General features: G+C 35.0%; 1 protein-coding gene across 2 annotated transcripts in view; it reads left to right on the top strand.

The window, feature by feature from the left end:
* The window catches only part of LOC149803608 (small ribosomal subunit protein mS37-like), a 73,028-nt gene that overhangs the window by 29,356 nt on the left and 29,542 nt on the right, over positions 1-14,130 (top strand). For both annotated transcript variants that reach the window (XM_089953360.1, XM_089953361.1), the window contains exon 3: positions 11,430-11,571. In XM_089953360.1, the coding sequence (XP_089809486.1) occupies positions 11,430-11,570 (141 nt within the window). In that variant the 3' untranslated portion in view covers position 11,571. The remainder of the gene's footprint in view (positions 1-11,429; positions 11,572-14,130) is intronic.

Genomic DNA, 14,130 nt, shown 5'->3' with positions numbered 1-14,130 from the left:
AGAGGCAGGGTTAATTTCAGTGATTATGAAATGGACCATAATAGCATGCATGTGCTGGTTATGGAGTAATTGCAATTTATACAAAAGCAGCCCTCAACTGCAACCCCCAGCCCCACTCCCAGGGAACAGATCAAAATTTGAAAACCATTGTGCACATCTGGGGACCACCCCCACCCCCAGCATCAGCAGTGCCTGTCACATCTCGGCACAACATAGGTTTTAATCAGATCCAAACAATCAAAACTTTTGGACGTGGGGTAACAGAGACATTACAACTTGTGTATAAGTAGAACAAGTAAGGATTCAAATCAATATACTGTATTTACTGTATTTGTTGGAACACCATTAAGTAATTTTTGTGTGCACTGTATGTTCTGGGACACATTGGTTTTTTTTCGAGTTGTAAGTTGTGGGACACCTTTTAAATCATTCAAAAATTACATGTCAGAAAATGCACTCAAACAAAAATTTTAATAAAGAAAACTTTAAAAAAGGACATGCTGTGAGTGTCATTTGTTTACACTTTTCTTCCTTGATGCAGATTTGCTAAGAACAAGAGCTCAGGTAAGAATGAATCGTTTGTGTATATGAGAACAAGTTCAGCTTTTTCTGTTCTAATTTTTGCTTCAACAAAAATTTCTTTAAATTAAATATCGAGGTTTATTTGCCGTTCGTGCTCATTACATAACTTATTTTGGCAAAATAACTATTGATGAACACAGTATAAATTATTCACTGTAATTTACTTAAAAATATATTCAGAGAGAGAGAGAAAGAAAGAGAGAGAGAGAGATACTGGTAGATAGTGATGGTACAGAGTGATTGATAAACATTCTAATTCCTAAACCGAACATCTTTTATTTACACAGCAGTGATATCTGACATAATCCAAGTACTGCTAAACAAACTTGAATGCCGTTAATATATTTAATTTAAATCCTTCAATCTGTCCACATTCTTAATTGCCCACTCAACCTCCTCAGGCTCACATCCATCAAATTCATCCTCTTCACTGTCGCTGTCATCACATTCAGTATCTTTTATCATATTGTCCTCAGGGCCATTCAAGTTATTGTTAATACCACAAACTCTAAATGATTTTTGAAATCGTCTTCTTCTCTTCTTGCCCTTATGAATTCATGGAATAATTTTAAATTTCTCCCATAAAATCTTCTGTGAGACGCTGGGCCATCATTGTCCGTGAACGAAACTCGAGCTTGTGTAGCTTTAAAAACCTGTTACCCAGTTCCTACTGACTTAAAACTCAATTTCTGGAGGTTCACTTGACACAAATTCCTTGGCATAAGCGCATATAGTGTCCACACTAACAGGGATCTGCAGATCGTGCTGGACGAGAACAATTTTGCGATTTTTCCATCTAACTCATTCCATATGATACTGGTCTCCCACTCCTTGCTAAATATCCCCATTCATTCAGCTGCTGAGAAAAATCTATTTTTGACAAATTTGCAATGATTGATTTGGGGATATTGAAATGTCTTGCTGTTACTTGAATTCCATGCAGTTTTGAGAAATTTACAACTTCCTCTTTTTGCTTTAATGTAAAACGCTTGTAATGCCCTCACATGACATCATCATTTTCATAGGCATCATCTCTCTGTTGACTGGGGTCTCCAGTTTCTTGTCTTTTTGCAGCTGGTTCATTTTCTTTTACATCACACTCCTCCTCTCTAGCACGCTTTTTTTGGTCGACCTACAGGCCTTTGATATCCTACTGGTAAGTTCAAACAATGAGTTTATGGCTGTTACAAGGTGTGTTTATTCAACACCTGGGCTTTCATTTATATGCCATCTGTAGTCTAATTGAAACAAACAGGTTTCAAGTTCTTCAGTGTAAATAGTATACACAGCATTAACTTGCCTTAATAATACTTTTTGTAACCCATGGAATCAAAAAGATTGTCATTTGTACTCACAGTGAATTTATTTCTAATAATGATTTTAGTTTGCGAGATACTTTCATATTGTTACCCTGGATGTAAGACACTCTTGGTTATTTTGTACCTTATACCCTGTCATACATGAATGGCAGGTGCTTTCAAGCAATGGGGTTGATAATTCTCACTTGCTGTCTCTCTCTCTCATTCGTATGTGATTTTGCAGGATCCAGTTTTCATTCTCATGACATTCAAACCTTTCAGGACAACCAAACATGATTCATTTCTCAATATTCACGTCAATGACCAATGTGTTGTGTTGTCTGACGAAAGTGATAACACTATGGATGCATTGTCTACTTATACAGAGTTTGTGGATATATTTTACCTTTAATAAAATGCTAATGCAGATCAAAAAAGTGAAAAAAATGATAACAGTACAAGGTTAGTTTCTTTCATTTTATTATCAAATAAGCATTTTATTTATCTATTTTATTTTAACATGTGGTGTGGCTGGTTACATGGGGGTGGGGTGCAAATTGAACACAATTTGTTTCATTTCCCAAGTCTTGGGCCGCAGGATGTAGGTTTTTAAAAAATTCACCATAAGTTCTGGGACATGAAAAAAAAATATTTTTTCATGTCCCAACACATGCGGTAAATATGGTATGTCAATTTACAAATACTGTGCATGCACCCAGTAGTAAATATTATGCATAGGCAGTGGGTGCAGTCACTTTTATCCTTTGCTATCCATTTGCTTCAGAACCCAGCTGTCAGTAATCTGTAAAAACAAATTCTTTAAGATCTTTGCTGCACATAATTTGCAAACACAAATAAGTTTGGTTTTTAAACTTGTATTGTGTCTTAGGTCAGCTGAAATTATTATATATAGAATGAGGTTAACAAAATTATTCATCTTTTAAATTCAATCTGTGGATTCATTTACTGTTGTGTTCAGATATAATTTGAGAGGAATCATTAATTGAAAATATTCATTGCAATTACAAAGTGCCAATTGACTATTTGGTGTAAACACTTCTTTAGGATTATTGTTAATTCATTCAAAGACATTCTGGATTATATCATTGTGATACATCAAGACTATTGATGCATCAGCAGATTCAAGGCTATTGGTGTATTTGCAAATATCTTTCAGTTCATGCTACTAAAACACTTGTGTGTTCATTAGTACTTTCAAGACTGGACTATTGTAACTCAATTCTGTCTGGTTCATGTCAATATCTGCTCCAGAAACTTCAAAAAGTTCAAAACACAGCTGCACGGATCATACTTAGAGTACCACGATCAGAGCACACCTCCCCGCTGCTCTGTACCCTACACTGGCTATCCATTCGATCCAGAATCAAACACAAAATTTGTTCTCTGTGCTACGTTTCACTGTCGGAGTCTAGTCCAACATACCTATCTGACCTCACCCATGTGTACACACCAGCAAGATACTTACACACACTCCTCTTCTGACAATCGTATACTCATTATTCCCACTATGAAAACAAAGTCATATGGACAGCATTCTTTTGCATACCAGGGCCCAGCAACAAGAGGGCTCGCAAAACTCACTTATTTCGACTGCAAGAACAAACTTAAAGACCTAATAATGTTTCCTACCTTAAATATTCACGGCATGTTTTTTTTTAATGTTTTCTAATTTCATGGTGTTTGTTTTTGTAATCATATAATGTAATCATTATATGTTTTTTATCTTATAGGTGTTGTCTAATGTTGTAAAGCGCTTAGAGCTTCTAAAGATTAGGCGCTATACAAAGTCCTCATTATTATTATTATTATTAGCGCATTCAGTACTGAAATTCAGAATATTCTAAACATTTGGACTTGGCATAAAACATTTACCTATGATTATTTGGGATTTAATTCAGAATACTGTAAGTTCCTCTTAAATTTTCAGTTTGTAACTTAGAGAAATAAATTGTTTGTTAATTTTTCTAAACTTGTTGGTTTTGCCTCTTTCTGTTATACTTAGTTTAAGATCATAATGTCGTAATGCACCACATTAGAGACAGCTTGCTCAATATAAATATTTTTGTTGAAATAAAGCAAACAAATGATAAATATAAAAATATTTGTCAATAAAATCATTCTTCAAACATATTGGAAACTGGAGATGTGGATTGGAGGAGCAGGTGTGTTGGGGGTACCAAAGACTTTTATATTGTGATCGTCTTGATTTAACCTCACCCTTCCTGTTTCCATTTACTGATAACGGGTAGTATCAATTTCATTTGTAACAAGACCCTATGCATATACTCCGGCAGAAATGGTGATCATCATGTCTGGTACACCAATTAACATACATTGATCAAATGTTTTTCTCTGCTGAAAATTACATAGGATTATTTTATATTTTCATATTTCAATCACATGTTTATTGGTTAAAGTTATAAAATATTAAGGAAGTTAATTACAAATGGATTGCATGAAGCACATTATTAGAATGCAGAAAATGTTGAAAGAAAAAAAAAAGTTTTTTGAAGTGGTTTGATTATCTTTTTTGCGAGAACTTCAAAAATTCTTTAGTAAACTTTTACTATCACTTTATTTTTCTGCCAGTCTTAATTTCTTCTATAGAACATGAAGGTGTCTTTTAAGTTTTCATATTGAGTCATAAGATGAATTGTTATCAACAAAGCTTTGTTATGTCAAGTCCAAGAAGCAAAAGGGTTCAGAATGTCATATTATCGGAATACATGTATGTGGATATCAAAATGTATGTTTAAAAACAATTACTGTGTACCAACCTTACGTTAGAGCACTATGCATGTTATCTAAATTTAACTGACTTAACTGGAATTATTTTTGTTCTGAGTGTCTATTTGCAAAAGCTTCAGAGGAAAAAGAATCGATGAGATGTTGCAGTGTATGTACAAAACATTTTAAAGAACTAATTCATTTGTAAACTATTTATATCCCACATTGATTTTGGAAAATCATGTACATACTCTGCAGCTGCTGTGCTAAAGAATAAATATTTTATTACACAATTTGTCAAATTAATAATGAAAACAAGATCAGAACAGGTCAGGAAATAAAATATATGGTAAAGTTGTCATTGGATCATGTTTCAACTATCCTTCATGGTAGGTCAGGGAAGTACATCCCTGTTTCAAAGTGCAACTTTAATGTCCAGTTGTGTATTTTCACTTGTGCCCCCTTTTCATAATTGACAAACATACACACACATTTCTTTATTGGAGCCCCGAGTGGCCGAGTGGTCTAAAGCGCTCACCGTTCTGGATCACTGCCATCTCGCCTCTGTGTGGGTTCGAGTCCAAGGCTCGGCTAGCGTGGTTATGTGGGAAAGCCTGCCAGTAGCCTCTCGTGGGTCAGTGGTTCTTCCCTGCATTTTCCAGGGTTCTTCCTCCACCATTTATACTGGCCGCCATGTATAGCCTATCTTGTGCTGAAAATGGCATTAAACCCTAGAACAACAACAACAACATTTCTTTATTCTTTAAAACATTTTTTAATCTTATAGCATTTGTAATGCAAAACATGCTGAAATTCTTTTTTTTTTAAAACAAGACTTTCAAAATTGATAAATCTTTTCGGAATTTATGAATTTTTAATTTGTTGAACTTGGATTATTTTTTGCAGTAAACCTTGGACTGTTGTTTGGAAGTCCATGAACATCCAGTTCACTTCATTTGAAATGATAAAAGCAGTCAAATTTTGGCAGACTCAGCTTTAAGTTACCTAACAGTTTTGGAATATTAGATAATTTGTATTTGTTCTTTATAGTCAGAACAGTGCTGTATTTAGCAGTTTTTGAGGAATAATTAAAGTTTTAAGCATAATTTTTGGAAAACATTTATTATCTAATCTTCATTTTACCAGTAGCCAAAACATGCATAAAAAGTAGTGACCCTTGTGAATTTTTGGGTGGCCAATGTTATATAATTTGAATGGGTCAGTGGCATCATGAGGCTGAATCTAGATTCAAACTTTTTCATATGTTAAAAGTTCGCAATTTGCACTTCATTTTTCTCTGTAAATTTAATCATTCCTATTCCCAGGACCAGTGTGATTTCCAGTTTTGTGTAAAATGTAGCAGTGTCAAGACTGTAAAGTTGATGCAGTGTCTGGACTTCACAACAGTCCAGATCATAAACCACATGAAATGATTGGCCGTTGTGATATGATGCATGGTCATATCAGCTGGCAATAAATCTTAAACTGCCAAGCTCATCCAAAACTGAGATAGAGTTGGCTATATTCATCCATATACACGTTCATCACAGTTTGCAGTGCGTATTGAATATCACTTGCAGTAACATTATTTTGGTTGGTAGAGCAGAAGGGGGCTTAAAGTTGGCAATGAATTTGCCAAACAATTCATCAAAAGTGAAGAGGTTGGTCAAACGCAAGGATTTGACTCGTAACATATTTTGGCCATTGATTGGGACACAGTAGCTGTTGGTTGTATTTATGACAGGTATAATGTGATAACAACTGATTCATGAGCCAGCCTTCTCTGAATAGAGATAATATATAGCAAGTTGTCAATAACCAATTATGGAATGGAAATCAGTAAATCAATCATCTAAGCCATTGGGTGTCAGAAGAAATGGCTCACAGATAATAATTCATGTGAGGTACTGCTATTTTAAATTTGTGCTTCTATAGGAGGAAGAATTTAAATGACAGCTTTACAGTAAATATTCAATGAAAAAAAAGTCTTGTATTTCAACACAGTCATAGGAAGAAAAGCAAGGAAAATGTGGAGAAATGAGTTGTATGTATGAATGATGTTAGAAATGATGCCCCCAAACAATAGTATTTACATTGGGTATATATTACAATATTTTAACTTCCTTTGTCCCTTTTCTTGGGCAGTTTTTTTTCTTTTTGCTGTTGGTCAGGTCAGGTTGCTGAGTATTTAATATACAATTAATTTTTTCCACCTGTAAAGTTGTATGTATCATTATTTTTGTCTGAAAATGTTGAATATATAAATTTGTGTTTTCAAAAAGTGGTTGTGAATATCATATTGATTTTGTATGAAATACAAAGTTATACACACCAGTTTGAATGATTTATGACCTATTACCAGATCAGAGATAACCACACCATACTTAATAGTCTGGCATATTGTATAAAATGAAACTATTTAATGTGGACACTTACTTAATGTTAATTAGGGATAATTTTGTAGTGCATACTAAGTTTCATTTAGTAAATTTTTATCTCTGCCTACAAAAGGGATCCAGGTGAATGGGATGATTTTGCATACATTTTTTTAAAATAACTCCTGAGTTACTTGTCTCACATATCTGAAACAATGTGGGTATGTGAGAAAGCTTGCTGGTAGCTTCTCGTGGGTCGGTGGTTCTTTCCGGGCTTTCCTGAGTTCATCCTCCACCATTAATACTGGCTGCTATGTATAGCCTATCTTGTGCTGAAAATGGCATTAAACACTACAGCAACAACAACAACAACAACATATCTGAAAATTGGCATGTGTGAATGATGAGCCAAGTTTTCACACATTTATGATGGGAACCCCTGGATCAGGTATTGGGGTCTTTTCATAATTTGGGCATGCACTTGAATTTTCCAATTAATCATGAATAAGAATGACATAGTCAATCATCTAGTGTTACAGAAAAAGGCTGAACTATGTAATTATCTGTTCTGGATCTGGTCTTTATATGTAACTTAGTCATTGGCTGGTATTACTACCATTTTCCTTTGTAATCTGCCTCGTTCTGTGAAATCTGTCTTTACTAACTTAAGTTTCTTTTTAATATTGCTAAATTTTTCATTTATGTATATTCCTTTGAAAAAACTATAGTTGGTTGCTCAGTTTTTAATAGTATTTCTCAGTACCTTATCTGGTCATATCATGACAAGGAAATGGAAGCTAGGTGCCTGTTCCAAAGATGGAGGCAGGTGACTTGGGTTTTCCTTTGTTGATATTGAACCCTTGTCCCTTGGATTAGGAGTCCAATCCTCAGCCAAGTAAGCAATCATGGCTCACTGAAGAATGTTCTTACATCATTTATGCAACTGCAGTATACAGTGTACTGGCAGATGTCAGCAGCCATGGGTCATACAGCCTTCAAGAAACTTTGAATTTCAGGTGTTGCCTGGAGAACCTGTTGAATTTTTTTTAAGTTGGTTTTATCCTTGGAAAGTCAATGAATTTGTTGAAAACATGTTTGAATATTGCCCCAAAAATTCTTAAATTTATCTGAATAAAGTATATCACTTATAATTAATAACAGTGTGGGTTTTCTATTATTGTCCAAAAATAATTAATAAATAAACAGAATGGGATAACATTTGGTGGATCAAATGGTGCACATCACAGATAGTTAACAAAGTAACATGAAAAAGGTTCAGTTTCTGTAAAACAATATTTTCCTGGCAACTTTTGAAGTCCTAGAAAACTGACCTTGAAACTATAATTCTCAAGGGCTGTATAAACCATGGCAACTTCAAAGGCAAAAATCTGGAGACATTTGCACAGATCCTTAAATTTTCCATCACTAGATATGTTGGTTTTATTTAAATGAATCTCCATCTAAAAGTTTTAATTACCTTGGGCATTTTTGGTTATATCTACAGTGTAATGCCAATATAGCTAATAACTGACCCCACCCACAGAGATTTGACCATTGGGCCATGACATAAAAACTGTTGAAATCCCACCCTATAACTATATATACACTTACTGGCCCAAAAGAGAGAAAGTTATGCTTTCAACTTGCATTAACCTCAGGTTCTACCCCTAGCTTCCAAGGATTTAGCCCCAACAGGTTGTAATTTGAAAAAGAATTGAGATCCCATCCTATAATGATATACAGAGATTTATATATATATCTAAAACTGGTCATTGGATCTGTTCTTACCTATTATGGTTTGACTCTAAGGGCATAGAGTTGGAAGGGCCTGTAACCAAGAGGTCAGGTTTGGGACAAGCAGGGCTTGTAGGTGATGATGTCTTTGACACACTGGTTTGTTTTTGGGGAGGGTTGTTTTTGCACAAACTTGCAGTTATTTATCACTCTGGTTTTAACTTTTTAAATATGGTAATTTATGACTAATAGATACAAAAAATTAATAGTTTATCACAGTTTTGTTCTTTCTCACCTGCAAAGATTTAATGGAAAATATATGGTAAAACAGCCTTTATCAGTCATTTCTATTATAAATCAAGAGTCATTCCATATTTGCATCCTAATTACAGGAGAAGTTGAATTGAAATCATAGGTGTCTTTCTTGCCGTCAACATGATTCATTTTCCCTATCCATTTTTCTGTTACCGTAAAAGGGAACATTTCTCCATGGTCTTATTTTCATAATTTTCATAGTGCAGTCAAAAATCTTGACACTTGAGCCACAAAGAAACTTAGGAGGTAAAACTGTTTGGGTCACTATATGTCACAATTTTTACCATTCAACATTCAGAATGTTTTTCCTATAGTAAGTCTGCAAACGTTAAAAATGTGGAAAATGTTACATATACGGTAGTATTTGTGTGAAACATAATGATGCAACTCAGTTTTTAATCTTCCCTATTAATCTCAAAATGGAATGATTAACTTCGTACTGTTGATCCTGCTTTAGCCGTCGCCCACTTTTGCTGCCAAACATTTGATTGATGATAGTGATTATGTAAAATAGATTTAAAAACCCACATAAACCATTGACTGTCTCATAAAGTCCCTGTCAGATATTGGAATTTATTCTGGTAGTAATTTCTTCTGACAAAACAATGCTTTCAATTCTAAACAATAGATTCTTGTTATCCAAAATAGATGCATCTCTGAGGTGTGTATGAACGATCTTTGAATTTAAAGTTTTAAATATTTTTTTCTAAAACAATAATTGAGAATTGTAATAGTTATAAATAGAAGTAGAAGGATGACAACTCCAAGTTGATGGGGTTGGGCTGTATGTAAATGAGGTGACATTATAACTGAATTAGGTGTGAAGCTGCTATAGTCCTTATTGCCTTTTATGCCTGGTATTTAGAACAACTATCAGGCCCATGGATAAGGTTGTTAAAAGTATAAATTCAGTCTGCGAGATAGTACTCACATATTTTCTAATACACACATTTTAGCTCAACAGGTCATAATCTAGAATAACTTGTGCAGTGGCCTGTCTATATATATATACACTAACTAGCACAAGTTTGTTGTCACTTAACTTCTCCTAAACTACTTTGAGGATTGCCATGAAATTTTCCACTCACATTCCTCACTAGGTCTAGTTGATACTGAATAAAAATGGTAACCCTTAGACATCTTATATTGCTATCAAGGCATATTGAAAATCTTATTAATGCTGCCCTCCTGAAATATGCAGTTATATCGAAATGGAGTTTTCACTGAACGACTTTTTTGGGTGTCTAGTTGATCCTAAATTAAAACGGTATTTACCTGACATCAGAAATTTCTGCCATTGCAGTCATCATGAAAATAGTATTGCTGCTGTACTCCTGAACAGTATCAATTTTAGGATTTTCATTGGAATACTTTCTATAATGTCTTCTTGGGCTTAAATGAAGATGGCTCCAGTCTTAATGATAAAATGTGTCCACAATGACCATCTTGAAAATCTGAATGCTACTCCTCCTGGTAGTCCTCTTGAAAATCATTATTGCTAAATGTATTCCTCTTGTGGAATGATGATATGAAAGTTGGATTTTCACTCAAAAACTTCTCACAAACACTTTATAGTTTATCAAATATTAAAATGTTGACAAAGCAACTCTTAAAATAGCTATCACAGAGATAATTGGGGAAAAAATTGATACATCAACTTCTTTTGAACATGTGATGTTCATATCATTGTCTTTTTATGTTTTCATACATCATCTTTTTAGTGCAGTTTGTTATGCTATGATCCTTTCTGTCTGACATTGTCCATATGTCTGTTAAATTTTCATATTCTGCATGATAATTTCTAGAGTATGAACTAGTTTTGTGAATAGCTTGCACTTAGTGTAAGGTTGAACCTTATCAGTTGAAAGGTCAAGGACACTGAAAGAAGAAAAATTGTTTCTGCACGGTAACTTGAATTTTCCATATCAACAGTTACTAAATTTTCTAGATTACATGCATTTGGGGTGTTGAAAAACTATTGATTTCAGGATCTGAAGGTCCCTGCATGATAACTCAACCTCTCCTTCCTCTTTGATTACCAAACTTTGTAGATATGTCATACTTGAGATAAGGAAAAAAAAAAGTTTGATTTGGAGTCAAAGGCCAAAATCACTATAACTCAACAAACAAAATCAGGTTTTCCACCATTTGCAGTAAATAGACTCTATGGATTGCTTGCACTTTTGGTATGAAAGAAGCCTATTGAAGTGATAACGGTCAAGGTCATTTGACTGAAAGAAGAAATAAGGTTTCTACACAATAACATTATTTCTATATCACAGGATTAAGCCTACCAAATTTGTAGTCTAAATGTTGATGTCTGTTTATCTAAGTAGGTTTAGTTTATGCAGTCTTGATGCTTTCCAATTCTTTCCAGGAAAAAGCAGAAGCATTACAAAAACAGCTCGAGTCCGACTTTGCAGATACTTCGGACTCCACCAAAAGGAAACATTTACCAAGCAGGCTTGTAAACAAAATGCTCCAACGGTATCCACAGCCAAAGAAAGCTTGGGAATAAGGTATGTTTAGGAGAAATACAGACTGGACATGACAGTTGTCATCATGTAGGCAGAATATAAACAGAATATAAATACATGTATAATACAGTACAGTTTGCTGTGTGAAAATAATATTCATTCCAAATGATAATTATTTATTTCAAATAGCCTGTTTGTTTTAAAAGGGTTATATATCTATTTACTAACACTGGTCATAGACCAGAAGAGCTTATGGGATGGTCTTTCATCAGTGTGTCTGTTAGCACAATTTTTTCATTACTATCCTCCTAATCTATTTGGATGATTGCTGTGAAACTTTGCACATATATTCATCCCATAATCTAGTTGGTCCTAAATGAAAATGGCACTGCTCAGACATCCAATATGGCTGCCACAGTTGCAGTCTTAAAAACCCTGTTACAGCAAAACCTGTCTTGAGAGACTACTGCTGTGAGCGACCACCTGTTTTGAGAGACCAGAATCTCCTTGCACAGGTTTATTGATTATATAATGTTATGACCTGTTATGAGAAACCACCTGTCTTGAGAGACGATTATTTTTTGGCAGAAGGGGTGGTCTTTCAAGAAAGGTCCTACTGTATTGATACTTCTGCTAGGTGGTTGGTCTGATCAATATTGTGCTTTCACCAGTAGATTTCTACCGATATCTAGTTTGTCCTTAATGGAAATGGTGCACATCTGGTATCCAATATGGCCGCTATGGCATCCTTGTTGAAAATCTTGTTATTGTTAGGAAATTCATATCAGCATGGAGTTTTCACCACAAAACTTTGTATAATGTCTTGATGGTCATGAATTAAAATGGTCTTGATTTGACCCCCAACATGGCCACCATGGTAGCTTCTTGAAAATCTTGTTATTGCTATTCATAAATGGTAAGTCATTTTGGCAAGAGGATTTCATCAGCAGGTTCTTGTGGTGTCTAGTTGGTCCAGAAGAAAATGATGTAAATTGACCCCCAACATGGCCTCCATGATGGCATCTTGAAAATATTGTTATGTCTACTCATAAATGGTAAGTCATTTTGGCAAGAGGATTTCATCAGCAGGTTCTTGTGGTGTCTAGTTAGTCCAGAAGAAAATGATGTAAATTGACCCCCAACATGGCCTCCATGATGGCATCTTGAAAATATTGTTATGTCTACTCATAAATGGTAATTCATTTTGGCAAGAGGATTTCATCAGCAGGTTCTTGTGATGTCTAGTTGGTCCAGAAGAAAATGATGTAATTGACCCCCAACGTTGCCTCCATGATGGCATCTTGAAAATATTGTTATGTCTACTCATAAATGGTAAGTCATTTTGGCAAGAGGATTTCATCAGCAGGTTCTTGTGGTGTCTAGTTAGTCCAGAAGAAAATGATGTAAATTGACCCTCAACATGGCCTCCATGATGGCATCTTGAAAATATTGTTATGTCTACTCATAAATGGTAAGTCATTTTGGCAAGAGGATTTCATCAGCAGGTTCTTGTGGAGTCTAGTTAGTCTAGAAGAAAATGATGTAAATTGACTCCCAACATGGCCTCCATGATGGCATCTTGAAAATCTTGTTATTGCTACTCATAAATGGTAAGTCATTTTGGCAAGAGGATTTCATCAGCAGGTTCTTGTGGTGTCTAGTTAGTCCAGAGGAAAATGATGTAAATCGACCCCCAACATGGCCTCCATGATGGCATCTTGAAAATATTGTTATGTCTACTCATAAATGGTAAGTCATTTTGGCAAGAGGATTTCATCAGCAGGTTCTTGTGGTGTCTAGTTAGTCCAGAAGAAAATGATGTAAATTGACCCTCAACATGGCCTCCATGATGGCATCTTGAAAATCTTGTTATTGCTACTCATAAATGGTAAGTCATTTTGGCAAGAGGATTTCATCAGCAGGTTCTTGTGGTGTCTAGTTAGTCCAGAAGAAAATGATGTAAATTGACCCCCAACATGGCCTCCATGATGGCATCTTGAAAATATTGTTATGTCTACTCATAAATGGTAAGTCATTTTGGCAAGAGGATTTCATCAGCAGGTTCTTGTGGTGTCTAGTTAGTCCAGAAGAAAATGATGTAAATTGACCCCTAACATGGCCTCCATGATGGCATCTTGAAAATATTGTTATGTCTACTCATAAATGGTAAGTCATTTTGGCAAGAGGATTTCATCAGCAGGTTCTTGTGGTGTCTAGTTGGTCCAGAAGAAAATGATGTAAATTGACCTCCAACATGGCCTCCATGATGGCATCTTGAAAATATTGTTATGTCTACTCATAAATGGTAAGTCATATTGGCAAGAGGATTTCATCAGCAGGTTCTTGTGGTGTCTAGTTAGTCCAGAAGAAAATGATGTAAATTGACCCCCAACATGGCCTCCATGATGGCATCTTGAAAATCTTGTTATTGCTACTCATAAATGGTAAGTCATTTTGGCAAGAGGATTTCATCAGCAGGTTCTTGTGGTGTCTAGTTGGTCCAGAAGAAAATGATGTAAATTGACCCCCAACATGGCCTCCATGATGGCATCTTGAAAATATTGTTATGTCTACTTATAAATGGTAAGTCATTTTGGCAAG

This window comes from Sinohyriopsis cumingii, chromosome 3, assembly GCF_028554795.1.
Source record: "Sinohyriopsis cumingii isolate HCF-2022 chromosome 3, ASM2855479v2, whole genome shotgun sequence".
Classification (NCBI taxonomy): domain Eukaryota; kingdom Metazoa; phylum Mollusca; class Bivalvia; order Unionida; family Unionidae; genus Sinohyriopsis; species Sinohyriopsis cumingii.
The sequence above is the reverse complement of the archived record's forward strand: the minus strand, read 5'-3'. Positions and strand labels throughout refer to the sequence as shown.